Source organism: Haliotis cracherodii, unplaced genomic scaffold (assembly GCF_022045235.1).
Source record: "Haliotis cracherodii isolate W230 unplaced genomic scaffold, xgHalCrac1.p SCAF_13, whole genome shotgun sequence".
In the NCBI taxonomy this organism is placed as follows: Eukaryota; Metazoa; Mollusca; class Gastropoda; order Lepetellida; family Haliotidae; genus Haliotis; species Haliotis cracherodii.
The window spans coordinates 31,944,767-31,964,409 of NW_027266268.1; the positions used below are offsets into that span (position 1 = coordinate 31,944,767).

The following is a 19,643-nucleotide window of genomic DNA, read 5'->3' on the forward strand; positions in this document are numbered from 1 at the left end:
GTCTTCTGTCTATTACAAAGAATATTTTATTGTGACACGATCATGTGTGCGCCGAGGATGATTGTATGAGCTTGAAAGTAATAATTGGTAAAGGAAATGAATAACTTATTAAAGAAAAAGAAACGTACGAAAATTAAACATTTTATTCAACATATTGAAACATGAACAATAATGAAAAAAGGTAGCGCAAAAAAATTCAATTGAATAAATACACAATACAATGTAAAAAAATACATTTTCGGAATGTTTCGAGCAAATGAGGTCAGCACCATGACAGAAACACACAAAGACATTTTTCATACATAATATAACCTCGTTAATCCGTATGGTTTCCCGTCAAAGAGTCCAGATAAACGAGTTTACGGATTAACAAATCTTTACTTTTGTGAACAGAACACCAGGTGTCCGATTACCGGATAAATGCATATGTTTCTACCATTTACTAAAACGTCTTTCATTCATTTCATTCCAACAACGAGACGACATGACAGTAGCAATACTGGACACAATTTGGCTTGTGCGGATAAATTTGAATGCGAAGCAAAATAGGATCAATATCTATGACGTTATACATGTAACACAGCGACATGTAACACCTTCGTCAGTGACGTCCTATACGACTTCACCATTTCACCAGACTGGCAGTATTTCCGAAACCGATTCACCCACTGACAAATTTACCATTTATAAAATAAATTATATTTCGCTCATAATTGAGATTTGAATTTATGTCTCCTCGTACTTAAATAAAAATAGTTAGTTAGTATTTTTTCCTTGATATCGTGCCATAACATAGACTAGATAAGCAGGCAAATGCGAATTATTATTATTTTAATACAGAAGTGCATTTTGATATTCTTTTGCGCGGGGATCTGCCTTTATGATTTGAAGATGGTGATGAAGACCACGCGTGGTCTCCAACGTAATACATTGATTTTTAACATTAAGACTGATGAAGAATATTTGATTATACATAAAATCAAACTCTCTTTCTTTCGAAGCTAAAATATACACGAAGCGTTTAAGACCTGAGTGGCTGATCTCATCTCGGAGTGTATCATTTGATACACATTTGATGTCAGAAGACTGTGAGATTCTCTATGCGTTGGATATCTTAAGGTCATTTCCCTCTCATGAATCAACTGAACGCTTAAAAACTTCTCACGATGGCCGATGAATTGTTGGATAATCGAAACAATTACGACACTATTGAAATAATGAACATCTTGTGGTTTGCAATGAATTGACTACACAATTGAAGCTCTCAACAGATGCGGTTACCCTTAATTGTCAGCACCTTTGAAATAGCGAACAACTTGTGGTTTGCAAGGAATTGACTACACAATTGAAGCTCTGAACAGATGCGGTTACCCTTAATTGGCAACACCTTTGAAATAGTGAACAACTTGTGGTTTGCAAGGAATTGACAACACGATGCAACATTGAACACATATGTTCTGAAATAATTAACAACACCTATGGCACACTGAACACATGTGGGTTGAAATGATTTGACAGCACTGTTGACACATCGAACACATCCTTGTAAACAATGATAACAGTACATGTTCACGAGGCATAGCTATTTATTGCATTCCACGTTCCATCGACAGACGTTCGATGGACATGTGGCCGTCGTCGTCTTCTTCTCGATTTACTCTTCCTCTTCCTTCCTCTCTTATTTTTTCGTCTGTTCCTTCTCTTCTTATCCCGCCCTCGTCTGTTGCGACGCCCTCTTCTGGTCTTTTTACCCTCCGTATTCTGCCAGTTTGCTCCAGATTTCCTCGCCGTTGCCTTGCCAACAGACATGCCCTTTTTGCCTATCCTGCTTCCTTTAATTTTCTTCTTACACCGGCTTCTCCCCCCAGCCATGTCAGAGCAACGTGCCGCCCCTCGTCCCCTAGGAAGCTTGACTGAAAGATCAAATGTGGCTATTACGTCAGTGAGCAACTATGAAATCTGAAAACAACAACAATAACAACAATAATAATGATAATAATAATAGGAGAGGATTTTTGAACGACCACTGCATCGAGTTTATGTACAGTTTGTAGAGAAGGTCAGCAACCCTGCAGAGTTCTTCGCTTGGATGAAGTCGGCTGGCCTGAAAAGTGAAACAAGGCTTTCTGTTCGCTCCTCAGGACCAGTCACTTCCCACTCGAAAACCGTCAATGTGTGATTTTGCATCAAAATGTAAATATGAAATGTAGATTATGTAATGCATTTAATGAGACTGTCCAACACATTGTCAGCGGATGCCCAGCTATAGCACAAAACATTATCTTAAACGACATGATTGTGTAGCTCGATCATTCTATTACCGTCTTCGCCATGTTTGTGGTTTTGACCCAGAGGTCCACCCATGGTACGACCCGGAATATGTGGAGGGCGTCATGGAAAATGATATACAAAATTATTTGGAACAGGCCCATTTACAGCCTCAGACGTATCCAGGCCAACAAACCTGATCTTGTCCTTTTTGATAAATCCAATGAAATCATTTATATCATTGAATTTTCTGCCCCCTTTGACACTAATGTGATTGACAAGATTGAGGTAAAAAACATGGCAAATATGCGGACCTCGCTTTCGAAATGTCACGCTTGCATCCCAAGTACCAAGTTGTCCGACTCCCCATTGTTCTCGGTGCCTTTGGTATGGTACCTCCAAATCTGTTGACTGACATTCGGAGAGTACCCGGGTTTACTGCCTTGAATACAGCCCTTCTGACAATCTTGGTAATACAGAAGGCTGCAGTGTTGGGGAGTCTTCACCACATTCTCCAAAAAGTTCTGGGTGGTTTCGACTAGGCAGCGCTTCCTGGGAGAAGTCCCATTTGTTGCCTGGCCTGCGTGTAGATAGATCACTCACTCACTCACTCACCTCCAGTATTGCGGTGATGTTTACTCCGTTTCATCATATCCTCGCAGGTTTGTGACGGCAACATCCTCGTGCTTCCACTAGACTTCACTGCAGCTGCAAATAAACAGGAACATCATGTACAACGAATCACACCCGGGGTATATCTTGAAGAAGGACCTTCCACTCACCGCAGTTACGTAACCCCTGAAGATCCGGGGTAGAATAGGTCTTCAGCAACCAATGCTTGCCGTAAAAGGCGACTATGCTCGTCGTAAGAGGCGACTAACGGGATCGGGTGGTCAGGCTCGCTGACTTGGTTGATACATGTCATTGATCCCAATTGCGTGGATCGATGCTCATGATATTAACCACTGGATTGTCTGGTCCAGATTCGATTATTCACAGACCGCCGTCATATAGCTGGACTATTGCTGAGTGCGGCGTTAAACAACAAACAAAAATCACGTAACCCCCTCTCCATCACAATGCGTCTCGTGTCTCGTCTCAAACAAGACCTCAACCAGCAATGTCAGGAAACCATATTGGACCTAGATTCGTGCACGTGACTATCACATGACACACGACAGTCTGGCGGTAATCGTGAACCTTTAATAACCGTTCAAGTTGTTCCGTTTGCTTTTATCTTTGCATCAATATGTTTTCCTTATTTATTGATATTAAGCTCCGGATAGCATGTCATTAAACAAGAACGTCATGTTCTACGAACTCTATGCTGCGGAATCTGGTGTTAAACGGTAACAGGTTTACAGTGTAATTTCACTACACACAACCTCCGTGGTCTAGTGGATAGAACGTCCGGGGAGTGGAAGCTTCGTGGTAAAACAAGGACCGGTCGGCTAGCACTGTAAAACCTCAGCACAGAGAGCGGAAGAACGACCGTAAAATATGGAACTTGATACCCTGTCTGGCGCTCGTCATTAAGGGGTAAAACAAGGGCTTGTCTGCTCGGAGTCAGATTATGGTGTTTAACTCTGGCTTGGTATCTCAGAGGGCTGGAACGATAAATCCGGCTTTCGCCCGAAGTAGTACAAGCAGACAGACAGACAGACACGCACACACGCACGCACGCACGCACGCACACACGCGCACACACACACACACGTCGCACGTCTCTATATACGTGCAATATTCTGGATCGCGACATAAAACCAAATTGCCACCCCACCTCACTATAAAACCAGCATTACCGATGAGTACAGTCACACACACACACACACACACACACACACACACACACACACACACGCACCCACACACACACAAGCACGCACGCACACATGCACACACACACACGTACACATACACAAACGCACACACGCACGCACAAACACACATGCACACACACACGCACACACGCACCCACACACACACGCACAAGCACGCACACACACACACATGCACACACACGCACGCACGCACGCACGCACACATACACACACGCACACACACACATACACACACGCACACACACATGCACGAATACACGCACACAAACATACACAGACACACATACATACACATACGCGTCTCTATATAAGTGCCATAAACTTGAAATCGACGTCATCTATTCCAAATCTCAAAATTCCCAAATTCTATATAAGCAACCCATAAAGCCCCCTCTTGGGTTGCACAGACCACTTTCGCCCCTTTCGGAAACACACTAAATGGCCTGGCCGGGGCCGTGTGCGAAATACGCATCAGTCGGAAAGCGCACGTTTAATCTCCAAAGTAAGTAAGTAAGTAAGAAGGCGACGTTAATCCCCAACCCGCCTTCACGACACCTTCATGGCTACCTGCTGGCTCTTACTTTCAAACTTTAGTATGAAACCTTTGCCTCCCTTGGACCTCTTGGAGACGTGAAACTGCAACATGACACATCCGTCCTTGGCGGTGATGTCCACATTCTGGCTCCCTATCACCTTCTTCATCTCGCCCTTGGCGTTGAAGAACCGGAGATTATCCTGTCTTGTGTCAGGGTCAAGGTCGATTTCGTCAGTGTATATACGTAAACCATATGTCTTGTGGACTGGGATATATTTACGGCAGGTTGTCTCCACTGCAGAATAATGCCATGGGTAGTTGGAGTGACTCCGTATGATACCAGCTGTGGCGTTGATCAAAAGTGTGGTTCGGTCACACATGTCGAAAACAGAATCTGAAATTCAGAGAAACACATATTATACCCTTATATCACTATCTTCAATACACACAAGACATGTTGATGCAAAGATAAAAGCAAACGGAACAACTTGAACGGTTATTAAAGGTTCACGATTACCGCCAGACTGTCGTGTGTCATGTGATAGTCACGTGCACGAATCTTGGTCCAATATGGTTTCCTGACATTGCTGGTTAACCAGGCAGCTAAACCGTTCGATATCATGGCGATGTGAGTGAGTGAGTGAGTTTGATTTTACGCCGCTTTTAGCAATATTCCAGCAATATCACGGCGGGGGACACAATAAATGGGCTTCACACATTGTACCCATGTCGGGAATCGAACCCGGGTCTTCGGCGTAACGCGCAAACGCTTTAACCACTAGGCTACCCGACCGCCCCTCATGGCGAAGACAGGGTTCGTTCCTTACATAGGCACACTCATTCTCGTGTTAGTGTAAGATTATTGCTAAAAGCGGCGGACTGACTCATTCGATACAAAATAGCGCTCCATTGTGTACTTGAAATTAGAACAGTAGTGCCATTGGTATAGCGTTCGCCTGTCACGCCGAACACCCGGTTCGATTCCAACATGGTGACCATTTGGCTTATCGGTGGTGTTACCATCATAATTCTGCACATATGTTTCTTACCAGTCCTTTAGATAAAAAACGAATGAAGTTTTATGTTTCATATTTTGACAACGATAATAATTGGTTATTTTGATTATTCAAGTAAATATTTACTCTCCGATACAGGTATATCACGCACCCTTGGGTTTACACTGGTAACCTTTCACCGAGATGTATTTGGGAACCTGGGCCAAACAGTTCAACGTGCTCGTCATGGTCAAAGGAACTCCTCTCGTCCAGCTGAAGTCACACGTGTTCTTCCAAAAGCATCTATTCCGCTGTGTAACGAGAGTGTGAGTTAGGCCTTGGCAGTCTCCAGGAACAGACATGCATTTTCCGCCATTGCTTACGCCACCTACCAATTCAGGTTTGTATACCACGTGACCGGAAGGGCACACGATACTCATGGAATCTTTCCTGCTGACGATGCATTTGTCGACAGAGCCTTTCACTGTGAATTGAATGAATCATTTGTTTTAGTTAATAAAACATATCACCGTGACAATGACGGATAAGAAACATTTGTTTTTAAAAAAAATTGTAAAATATATTACTCAATATAGAAATGTCATGACAGCTTAACTATCAGCAAATGTCTGTTTGTTGTTTAACGCTGCACTCAGCAATATTCCAGCTTTATGACGGGAGTCCGTAAATAATCGAGTCTGTACCAGACAATCCAGTGATTGACATCATGAGCACGATCCACGCAAGTGGGACACGATGACATGCATCAACCAAGTCAGCGAGTCTGATCACCGGAGCCCGTTAGTCGCCTAAAACTACAAGCATGGGTTGCTGAAGACCTATTCCCCGGATCTTCACGGTCTATAAGCAAATGATGTTCTTTAACGTCTTCTGAGCAGTATATATGCATTACCCTCTTGTATTGAAAGACCTCTGAAGATTCCGGGGTAGAACCCATGCTTGCCGTAAAAGGTGACTATGCTTGTCGTAAAAGGCGACTAACGGGATCAGGTGGTCAGGCTCGCTGACTTGGTTGATGCATGTCATCGATCCCAATTGCGTGGATCGATGCTCATGATATTAATCACTGGATTATATGGTCCAGACTCGATATTTACAGACCGCCGTCGTACTGCTGGAATATTGCTGAGTGCGGCGTTAAACAACAAACAAACAAAGTTTGTAAAGAAGATGAGGTACACTCGTTAAACATGAATATCATGCATAGTAATTTTTTTTAAATAACTTGTTACAGAAACTTATAGAAGACTTATTTTCATTTTTTCAACATACAAAACCGTTCTACATGTAGCTGGCCATGTTATAAGTTCTGAAAAAGACATCCGAGAAAAATGGACGTGTCTTACAACAGTGACCATCAAGCATTCCGACCACTTTCATCAGTTTCTATCGGCCCCTTACAAACAGTGGGCCCAGAAGGATATTAACTAGACTCACCAGTGGCGGCAGTGTTTGTAGCCTGGGAGTTTTTCACGGATGGTGTCTGTACGAGGTCCTTGATTGTTCGTTGTGTGCTTGCGTCTTTCATATCTGTTGTACGAGTCAATGAATTTGGTTTAACGCCCTTTTTGACATTATTTCTGTTATATACTAGTATTATACATATACAGCGTGATAGCATTTTCAGGAATGATGCCTACAAATATAAAACCATATTCTGGGATTCTAACCTACGGTCACAGGTTTCTTGCAAGCTTAAAAGACGCAACTCTGCTGAACGAACTGCGGCGCCTTAGACGAGTACCTATGCCCCGACATCTGTTGAAATGTTGAAACAAACCTATTCTGTACAAATCAATGATGACCAATTGATTTATTAGTGCTGAAATTTACACAATAGTTCGTAAACGAGGGGGCACGGGTGGCCCAGTCGTCTAAGGCGCCGCGATTCGCTGTGCAGAGTTGTGTCCCATGATTGTGGGTTCGAATCCCGTTTCGCCCCGATTATGTTTCTAGGTTTGTTAGCACCATACCCGTGCTCGTGGGTTTCACCGAAGTGGTAAACGTCTGAGACCTCCATCACTTCTGGCTTTCCTCCCACGTAAAGCTGACACGCCGCGATATAACGAGACTACTGTTAAAAGCGGTGTTAAACACAACTCACTAACTCACTCACTCACTCACTCACTCACTCACTCGTAAACGAAGTGGTAAAATACACCCGTATAACTTTTCTGAAATAACATTAAAGGTTGTCATCGAGCGATAGTATTGGGTGACGGATATGTGTCACAACAACGCCGGTACTAAAACGTTTACTGGAATTAATTCATTTATTTTACGAGATACATTTGGATCAAATAGTGTACTGGTGACTTTCAAACATGATTGTGTTCTTGAGGTGTGCAGAAAGAGACTTGCATATTTAGGCCACGTGTAACGTTACGTCTTCCAGCCCTTTAGCATGACTCGATGACTATCTTTAAAGCGAACGTCTTCCTAATGGAATCTGCGGAAAGTGTTATGACCCCTTAATAAATATATTCAGGCCAGGAGCTCCTCGGTACAGACAATATGACCTTACAAATGGTCATTATGCAGTAGTTGTGGACTTACATTCGAATCGGAGTATGAACCCACGTCCTGCCCGCGCCCCGGCTGAAATGTTGAAGGTGACTGTGACGCTTTCCTCTTGTATGAGGAAGTTTTCCTCCTTCGACTTCAAGGAGCGCTTGTAAAACAACACTTTATCCCTTGGTCCAGCCCTACTCGAGATCATTAGATGATCCTGACGATGACCGTTTGTGTCAAGGTCGTCCACAGTGATGACCAAGGTATGGCCAGGCCGGAAATTCAGCACCTGCCTGCATGACGTCAGTATGTCGTCATAGTTGTCCGGGTAACTGGGGCTGCTGCGAATGACGCCCTTGGTGATGCGTGACAGCTGTGAATCACGGGAACAGACATCTAGGATCTCATCTGAAAACGATCCAGTAGAACAATGTATGTTATATTATAAAACAGTATGTATTATTATGTCCCAATTCGTTTGTCACTTAATATTGCTTACATCTTGATATAGGCATTATGTAGATAATCGGAGTACACATGTTATTATTCCTGATATACACGTAAGGTTGTCATACCTGAATGAATACACCTAGTGTTGTCATACCTGACTGAATACACGAGACCCGTGAAGATCCGGGGTAGAATAGGTCTTCAGCAACCCATGCTTGCCGTAAAAGGCGTCTATGCTTGTCATTGTCAGGGGCGACTAACGGGATCGGGTGGTCAGGCTCGCTGACTTGGTTGATGCATGGCATATCCAAATTGGGTGGATCGATGCTCATGATGTCAATCACTGGATTGTCTGGTCAAGATTCGATTATTCACAGATCGCCGTCATATAGCTGGAATATTGTTGAGTGCGGCGTTAAACAACAAACAAACAAACGAATACACGAAGCGTGTTAATACCTGACTCAATAAAGTAGGATGGACATAGCTGACTGAATACACGAGGGATGGTCCTACCTGACCGAATGCACGTAGGGTTATCGTACATGACGTATGTTGGCCTGACATTCCTGCAGCTGGCGTTGACTGGGTGCGTCATGGACTGGTCACTTCTCCAACGAAGTTTACACCACTTTTGCCAGAAGCATGCTGCTCTCTCCTTGTGGAGCTCCAGCGTTTGACCTGTACAGTCGCCATCTTGGAACCTGCACCTGCCATCTGCACTGGATCCAAGCAAAATCGTAGGCTGGTAGATCACGTGATCTGCAGGGCAGTTGAAGATGACCTTATCTTCACGGCGATCTATGCATTTGGTTACCCATGGTGCAGCGCCTAAAACAGTAGAAAGTAGTATCCTGATTTGGTGTTAAATGAGATATACATACTACTATATTTCAACAAGATTATCTGTCAGATATCTTTTATTTTACGAGCCGTTTTGCGTTAGACACGTTTTGTAACGGTTGTATAGGATAGGCACGAGTGTAATAATCTGTATCATACACACCTAAATTCGCACCACATTAGCATCGAATCGATACACAGTTTGTCTGTTCTCATGATCGCAATGGCGCATTAATACATAACACGACGGTCATGAATGACGTCATCTGGTTTCCTGCTCATACTTAGGAAAGAGTGAGTGAGTTGGGTTTAACGCCGCTTTTAATAGTATTCCAGGTACATCGCGGCGTGTGGGTTTAATGTCGGTGGAAAGCCCGAAGCGATGCAGGTCTCAGAGACGTTTACCAGTTCGATGAAACCCACGAGGACGGGTATGGTGCTGACAAACCTAGAAACATAATCGGGGCGAACCGGGATTCGACAACTGGGCCACCCGTGCCCCCGCGATCACTATAATTTCTATATGAACATTATTGAAAGATGAATGCTAATTATTACAAGTGCGGACAACCTGGACTGAATATGACTGACAGTGCTGACGGTGGTTTAGTGTGGACAACCTTGACTGAATATAACTGACAGTGCTGACGGTGGTTGACTGTGGACAACCTTGACTGAATATGACTGACAGTGCTGACGGTGGCTTACTGTGGACAACCTGGACTGAATATGACTGACAGTGCTGACGGTGGTTTAGTGTGGACAACCTGGACTGAATATGACTGACAGTGCTGACGGTGCCTTACTGTGGACAACCTGGACTGAATATGACTGACAGTGCTCACGGTGGTTTAGTGTGGACATCCTGGACTGAATATGACTGACAGTGCTGACGGTGGTTGACTGTAGACAACCTGGACTGAATATGACTGACAATGCTGGCGGTGGTTGACTGTGGACAACCTGGACTGAATAGGACTGACAGTGCTGGCGGTGGTTGACTGTAGACAACCTGGCCTGAATATGACTGACAGTGCTGGCGGTGATTGACTGTGGACAACCTGGACTGAATGACTGACAGTGCTGGCGGTGGTTGACTGTAGACAACCTGGACTGAATGACTGACAGTGCTGACGGTGGCTTACTGTGGACAACCTGGACTGAATGACTGACAGTGCTGACGGTGGTTGACTGTAGACAACCTGGACTGAATATGACTGACAGTGCTGACGGTGGCTGACTGTGGACAACCTGGACTGAATATGACTGACAGTGCTGACGGTGGTTGCCTGTGGACAACCTGGACTGAATATTACTGACAGTGCTGACGGTGGTTGACTGTGCCTGACGGTGAATGATATGACCCACCGTAACTGACCGTGATTGCATGACTGTGCCTCACGATGTTTGGCTGTGCCTGATGGTGAATGACGGTGGCTTACGGCGAATGATATGACCCGTCGTAACTGAACGTGACTGTATAGGAAGTGGCAGTGTGCATCCTAAGTGTTAATCTATGTCGGTTACTTCACGGTTTCTGTGTTTTCGTTATTAGTTCGCTACAAAATCTCGCCACACATGCCTACCCTCACACACTGTTCTAGGTAGAGCTACTTAGTCACTGCAAGATTAAGGAAAGGAGACAGTAGAGGAGGGGGTGTTTTCGGTCTTTCAAACCACCATCCTTCACAACGCCTTTTTGTCAGGACATACCGCATGTCCAGAAAACAATGTGTTTTAAAACATGATGCAACACATATATTTTAACACCTACCCACGCGACCATACACACGCACACACACATACACGCACGCACACGCACACGCACACGCACACACACACGCACGCACGCACGCACGCACACACACACACACACATACACACACGTAGTGAGTGAGTGAGTATGGTTTTACGCCGCTTTTAGCAATATTCCAGCAATATCACGGCGGGGAACACCAGAAATGGGCTTCATATTTTGTACCCATGTCGGGAATCGAACCAGGGGCTTCAGCGTGACGAGCGAACGCTGTAACCACTAGGCCACCCGACCGCCCCTACACACACATAAACACACATACACACACATATACACACACATGCACACACATGCACACACAAATACGCACACATACACACACACACACGCACACATACACACACGTAGACACATACACACACGTAGACACACACACACACACACACACACACACACACACACACACACACACACACACACACACACACCACATACACACACACACACATACACGTAGGCACGAGTATTGAATTACGATCACTCAGTGTGTCTCATTCCGTGACTGTATTCACGCATGGGATGCCATTCAACATCTGTGATAAACAATGTGGGCCACTGTCAACCCATTGACTGAAGGAGGAAACTCCCTTTGAGTAGGTCAAGGTTATTCGTTTGTGTTTATCACAGACAACACGCAATAGTGCAACGCTATGAGGGCAAATATGCCTAAATCGGTAGTTTTTATCCCATTAGTGAAGAATTTATTGCGATCTCATGTAATAAATCAGATCATGATCAACACGTGCTGTAATTATTCATATGTAAATAAGTTACACATTTAAATATAAGACGTGAAGACCAGAAAATAACCAGTCTCGATTATCTGCCGAAACAGATTCCATTTGGCGTAAAGAGGCAGGATGGTGCTGAATGTTACATGTAGAAGGATCACTGAACATCAGTGATGACATCGGGTGTTCACAATTATATGAATAATTAAACAATCTGCACAGCTATGACTGTTATCAGAGAAAGCGTCTTTATATCTGACAATAACAAGACACCAGACTAATAGTCTGAAGTCACCACAATGACATAGAGAACATAAACATGCATGTACAAAGACACGTGACAGTTGTAAAGCACGTATAAAAACATGTTTTGCAGTGGACATGGATATAATCAATCAATGTCAAGAATAGCACATCCAATAAAACTATATCTTAATGCGAAGCAATTCCCCCAAGTTTTCTTGTACTGATATGATCGTATATATGAATCTGAACAAACATGACGGCCCCGAACATGGATTATATACGGCTCGCGTCGGGGGCAGTGATAGAACACCAATGCAGAGTAACTATTTGGGAAATATTTTAACATTATAACGTGTTAATAATTGTATAACAGTGTCATTATTTTGTCTAATTACAGAGTATTGCTTACACAATAGAAAGCCAATATTAGGTACAGAGAGTTGACATTATTTTACCTGTCTCTCTGGGAAGTTGACACTTTTCTTGAAACCATAATATTTAATCAAATGAAATGCATATTTTTCAACGATTGATAATTATGAAAGGATTATCTTCCGGTTTGAATATTAAAGAAAATTACAAACACTTACCTCTAAACACGAGAACATGCAGAGCGACAGTTAGGAGCCCGCTGACACCCATACTGGATGAAACATACTGGCATGGGGGTCCCCACAAACCTATTTATACTTTACTATTTATTTCCTGTTTCTATGTCACTTAGTGCTCTCTCTCTCTCTCTCTCTCTCTCTCTCTCTCTCTCTCTCTCTCTCCCTCTCTCTCTCCCCTCCCTCCCTCCCTCTCTCTCTCTCTCTCTCTCTCTCTCTCTCTCTCTCTCAGTATATGTAAGTATGTAAACCATCTCCGTGACCATTCTTAGGTTTTGTGAATTTGTAATTCACTTCGTAATGAGCAAGTTTCTTATTCGTGGAAGCATAAATGCAATACAATGACTTTACAAAATATAAGTAAATAATGATCATAATTTCAAGAGAATGTTTCAAGAAATTGGATTCAAACAATTGTCTGTGTGAAAACCAGACCATAACTCCGAGACGCAGGAAGTCTTAGGAAGTTGGAGGAAGCACGGAGATAACCATCAAGAAAAATACAGGAAAATGACACCAGTATCAACGTGTCCGACGTCTTCCTGATCTCCCCTCTAGCATCCCCCCCCCCCCCCCCCCCCCCATTCACCCCCAACTCCAACATTTGATGCAGCTGTCCATGACTGTTCACAGCTGTAAGCTGCAAGTGAAACACTTTTATCTTTAAACAAACACCTACATTTGAACATAAATTGGGAACTGGTCATTTAATATACGGGGTGAGGCATGAAAAAGTGTTGCGTGTATAGGGTGGGTGGGGTGGAGTGGGGGCTGGGGAGGCATTTAAGCAACCACTCTATCTTGTTTCCTTTGACATACTTTACTGATGAATAACACGTACAGTGGTTGTTACTGGGATCAATGGTATTTCTGTCATGTCACGGCGTGTCAGCTTGATGTTGGAGACGTCGCGACGTTAAACCCCATTCCATCTCAGCACCTTACCAGAGGATGTCAGCTTAATGAGGGGACAAAGTGATGCAGTCCTGCGACTACTTTGGCTGAATCTACCAACACTGGTATGCAAGGTGTGGTGCTGACAAACTGAGAGTCATAAGATCTTAGGATCCCGGGATGCCCAAGGGAGGCAACTCTGCACAGCAAACCCCGGCGACACAGACATTTGGTTCACTCATGAAACCAGGTTAAAGAAAATGAAATAGTTAAGAGTGGGTTCCATAGCGTGGCATTCCAGTGCAGTACTGGTATGTTTAGCATCTGGTGTTGTACCTGACAAGCACACATCTTGAAATAATTGCACTAAGCGCCCACGCGTTCGTAGGAGGAAGGAAACTGTTCATATGAGGAAACTTTTCAGGTGTTTTTATTTATGCGCGACTGTTGTCAAATCTATTGCGCATTTACTTTAGGATTCCGAGAAATTCACAAACATTCCGAATTGGATTTAGTCTTAGTTTGTGTGTGTTGTTGAAGTCAGTAAAATTCAGCTGCAAGCTTCAATACAATTGTTTGTTCATCAAAGTCAACTTATGCTTGTTTTGTTTTGATATGACACTGGGGCGGTCGGGTAGCCTAGTGGTTAAAGCGTTCGCTCGTCACGCCGAAGACCCTGGTTCAATTCCCGACATGGGTACAATGTCTTAGCCAATTTCTGGTGTCCCCCGCCTTGATATTGCTGGAATATTGCTAAAAGCGGCGTAAAACCATACTCACTCATTCACTTATATGACACCATTATTATAGGAGGTCGAAACATTACGCGCACAGCAAACGTGGTGGTCAAGATTATTGCTCTTACATAGCGACGTACATGCACGTGTGTGAGCTGGTCAGTTTTGTTGTACACTCTTTAATACCTAGCGCCTGGCAGGGCAACAACAAGTACCATTTTTTAACTTCGTTTGGTATGAGTCCTAGATGATCGAACCATCCCTCTCCGGGTAGACGCTCGGAGGCTGACGCAATTTGATTTTACGGAATATGAACACTTGGAAACATTATCCTTGCGTTCAACTAAACACGAACAAAAACTGCGTTGATTTATGGGATTTGTGTGGGAGGCATTACTTAATTTTATTTTCACAAAACATTTTTTGGACATACTGCATGACAGGCGAACAGTGTTATATTTGAAATGATACCAAAATATTCAACCAGCTGGACCATCCAATCCACATACCAGACCTAACGCAAAATCCCAACGCAAAACAACCCGAGAGAGATGTTCTGCATTAAAGGTTGAATCTGCAGTTAACCTTCATCACCGATCCCACACATCAATTTCTGGTCAGTACTCCCTGAAGCCATTGACCTTTGCCCTCCTTGACCTTAACCGTCATTGACCTGTGTCCTGATACCATCTAAAGTAAGTAGGTATGGATAGGTCACCATGTAGCAGCATCCCCCCCCCCCCCCACCCCATCCCCCCCACCCCCCACCCCGCATCCGAGTGACTACTGATAACCATCTCGCTTGTTAACCAAGGCCATCATAATTGATGTCCTCGGTGGATAAATGTCAGGTTTTGACTCAAGAGCCTAGGGCCACGTGGCCATACATGTGTCGCCTCGACTTGATTCAGACTGCACTTAATTTGATAATATGAAAAATCAGTTTCCTTCTCGAGAGACACTATTATAGATAACAACTTAAACACCACACATTTCATTGATAAATAATAATCCCTACCAGAGGCATGTTATATTGCACGTCGACCTGCGTACCACGCAAAGGTCACAAGGTGAAGTTATATAAACAACTTCGGTCACGGAGAGTAGGCGGATGGGTAACCGTGTTCGACTAGGATAACATCTGAGAGTTTCTAGGCCTCAGTTGTGACCCACACATGTGTCTCAGGCAAGTTAATGTGAATCGGTACCCGGTGGGATGAGATGGTAATGTAACTGTAAACCAATTTATTATTAAGGCGAGATGTCTACACCCCAGGGACCTGAGAATGAAATTGAACCTGACACTGAGCCACTGACTATGGTAGTAATAATACATAGCCATGAGCATTCAATTGGTGCATTCATTTACAATGAGGAGGTCACGAAGATGGTTTACATGCTTACATATACTGAGAGAGAGAGAGGGGGGAGGGGGGGGAGGAGAGAGAGAGATGGAGAGAGAGGGAGGAGATGTGAGCGAGAGGGGGAAGAGAGAGAAAGAGAGAGAGGAGAGAGAGAGAAGAAAGAGAAAGAGGGGAGAGAGAGTGGGGGAGAAGGGGGGGGGGAGAGAGAGGGAAGAGAGGCTGGAGAGGAGAGAGCAAGATGGGGAAGAGAGAGAGAAAGAGAGAGGGGAAGATAGAGAGGGGAGAGAGGCTGGAGAGGAGAGAGCGAGATGGGAGATAGAGAGAGAGAGAGAGAGAGAGAGAGAGAGAGAGAGAGAGAGAGAGAGAGAGAGAGAGAGAGAGAGAGAGAGAGAGAGAGAGAAATATATACACACACAGATGCACAGCCACAGAAACACGTATCAGCACACCCTGTCGGGCTGATTGTGGAGAAACAGTCATTCGTAACAACGTTAATGACCAGGGTAGAACATAGTGCAGAAATACATCCATTCTACTTTGCAACGCTGAAGGCAAGGAGAGTGTATGTACCCAGGATCTCAGCTAACAATTGTGGGAAGGTCTGTGTTAACCACAAGGACCCTGTTCTGAACACTGACTTTAACACAACGTCAGACGTAAGTCTATGCTGACGTAAAGGAGTTACGACAGCCGTAGAGCATCAGCTGCTTTGTGGACGGGACCCCGACCTCTGCGCGCCACTCCCTTTAAATAAGGATAAAACAAGCTACACACCAATGGTCTTTGGGAATCAATATTTCTGTGAAAGTACAAAAAAGTGTGATACTTCTCAGAAAACACCCAAAGAACATGACATAAATGGTATAATTACCTCAGCGTATGGTGTTTTTCCTGGAATCTGTTTGCTTTGTATGTTTCTAGGTGTTTCCTTTAGAGAAGTTCAACAATTCAGATAACATTGCGGTGTCGTGTCAGACAAAGGTGAAACAGTGCTTGCGTTCCATTTCAAAATCCTGGACGACCCCAGGGGAACCCTTGTTGACCAATATTTGACCAACCATGGTTGACCAATGCTACCACATGTTAACTGATTTAACGCCAGACGTAATTCAAAATTAGCATACCGTTTTTATTAGTTTTTAACAAAATCAGTAGTGATACTCTTGTTTCACTGGCTTTTCTGGTTCATCGATCACTGGATTGTCTGGTTTGTTCACAGGCTGATGTCGCATGGCAGCGGTACTGCTCTGCTGCGTCAGGCCATAAATACTTACTTTTTCCATACAATTTGTACAAATGGCGGGGGCTACCGATATGGCAGGACATGCTTAACCTTTTCGCGAACACCTGGTGTCAAGGTTGATTTTCAGAGGTCCATTTATATAATTTCCAAAGCTATTTGCCCTTTACGCTAAGTGGAATCTGTTTCGGCAGAAACTCTAGGATGGGTATTCTTTTGCATTGACAATTTATATTTACGTCATACTACATAAGACACCCATACCTACTGAATGGTATGGTACTCGGGCTAGCAGCCTCAATGTGACGTCATCGTTCACGTTAGATCGTTTCATTTATTGATTCAATCATGAATTTTAATTACCTTATTCGACGTAATAAGCGCCCAGGGCTGTCTCAAATTTACAAATAAGGGGCTCTTATTAGAAAATAATTTTGGTGAGAAAACAACAGAGTTGAAAGATTGTAAAGTTTGTGGCTTATGCTGACAGCCTGAAATGTTATAAAAAAAGGATCTGTGTGTATTATACACGATAGATATATTTTCGAGAATTTAATTGCCCATAATTAAGGGGGCATATAACACACGAGTGCTTATTATACACGAATAAATAAGTCTTGTGTACATTGATCAATTGGAAAGGGTGCTAATTGGGATTGTTCACTCGCCAATGTATTAGCAAATATCGCCATGGGCACATTAGAGCGGGGCGCTTATTACGACGAATACGGTAACAAGGTTTCGCAACTATATACATCATACTTAAAAGGTGCCATGACAGCTTTGTCAAGCAGTGAAACACTTGTTAACACATGGTTGTGTGGTATAGCAATACGCATCGCTATTGTATTTATCCTTCTCCTGGTAGCCATTTTATATAATTATTTCTCAAATGAAGTTTCTGACTAGAGTTTCGGGTACTGCCCTAAGTTATCCTTGATTAACACTGGTTGACTAAGTTTGAATGTTATCAACCCTGGTTGCCAGAAACGTGATGACCACAGGTCACTTAGTGTTAATAATCGAACGCATGTAGGATATATATTTGGTGTGGTTGGTTGGTTGGTTGGTTGGTTGTTTAACGCCGCACTCAGCAATATTCCAGCTATATGACGGCGGTCTGTAAATAATCGAGTCTGGACCAGACAATCCAGTGATTGATATCATGAGCATCGATCCACGCAATTGGGATCGATGACATTGTATCAACCAAGTCAGCGAGCCTGACCACCCGATCCCGTTAGTCGCCTTTTACGACAAGCATAGTCGCCATTTACGGCAAGCATGGGTTGCTGAAGACCTATGCTAACCCGGAATCTTCACGGGTCTATATTTGGTGTGGGTACGGGCACGATGCGCTGACTGTGTTGACAAGGACCATTCGCACAATACGACCTTAAATTAGCGCTTTACGCTTTACCGTTTACGTGTAGGAGTACAGTCATCACACCAAGATCGTTTTGTTAATCCTCTATCTTGCAACATATATGAGTGCATATCAGTGATATGACAGTCAGGCACACAGATTAGTTCAGGAGAAGTCTTTCGTCACCAAATCACTCAAAATAAGTTAAAGAACGGCCGATTCTTTCATACAGTAAATCTACCATTCTATGACGGACTAACCTTAGTAATGTGAAAGAAACGGATATTCCCTAACCTCTGTCGTGTAGTATATTATTTTACCTAAAGTATTTAAATTGGCTCAACAGTTGAATTTTAGATAGAAAAAAGCTACGTTATGTAATTCTTCTTTTCCTTTTGGTCTGTAGCAGCAAACACCAGATATGGGCTTCATTCGTGCTACCCATGTCTGGATTCGAACCCGGGTCTTCGGCAGCACGAGCGAACGCTTTAACCACTAGGCTACCCGACCGCCGCTTACTGAAAGTGATACACATCTGATAATATAATAAATAGACTCCTTTTCCTACCACTGATTTTTAACATTCGTTATATCAAATCATGGACCCGTGAAGATTCCGGGGTAGAACACGTCTTCAGTAACCCATGCTTGCAGTTAAAGGTGACTATGCTCGTCGTAAAAGGCGACTAACGGGATCGGGTGGTCAGGCTCGCTGACTTGGTTGATGCATGTCATCGATCCCAATTGCGTGGATCGATGCTCATGATATTAATCACTGGATTGTCTGGTCCAGACTCGATCATTTACAGACCGCCGTCATATAGCTGGAATATTGCTGAGTGCGGCGTTAAACAACAAATCATGCGTAAGCGACTGTTTAATAAAAATTCACGACTGTCTCAACGATATGACGAGTGGGTTTACCGCCGCTTTAAATAGTATTTCACAGTCGGGGTGAATCAAACAAACACGAGAACATTTCAACTAAGGGACACAATTCCACATAGTGAAAAGTGGCCCCTAAAATCACAGGACTACCAGGGTCTCCATGACGAGTGTGGCCGCCAAGACAAGACTCAGATTTCAGATTTCCGAAACAGTATGGAATAACATCATTCTTACATCATTACGTGAGTTATTATGTGATTGAGTATAGTTTTACGCCGCTTTCAGAAAT

The 19,643-nt window shown here is 43.6% G+C and overlaps 1 protein-coding gene across 1 annotated transcript; it reads right to left on the reverse strand.

The window, feature by feature from the left end:
- Positions 1-444: 444 nt before the first annotated feature.
- On the reverse strand, positions 445-12,899 carry LOC139459845 (uncharacterized). Its single transcript, XM_071241554.1, has 8 exons — positions 12,848-12,899; positions 9,138-9,452; positions 8,217-8,579; positions 7,098-7,190; positions 5,812-6,123; positions 4,691-5,038; positions 2,884-2,976; positions 445-1,913 (listed from the first exon to the last, which is right to left on the reverse strand). The coding sequence occupies exons 1-8, from the start codon at positions 12,897-12,899 to the stop codon at positions 1,570-1,572; spliced, it is 1,920 nt and encodes a 639-aa protein (XP_071097655.1). The 3' UTR covers positions 445-1,569.
- Positions 12,900-19,643: the final 6,744 nt, after the last annotated feature.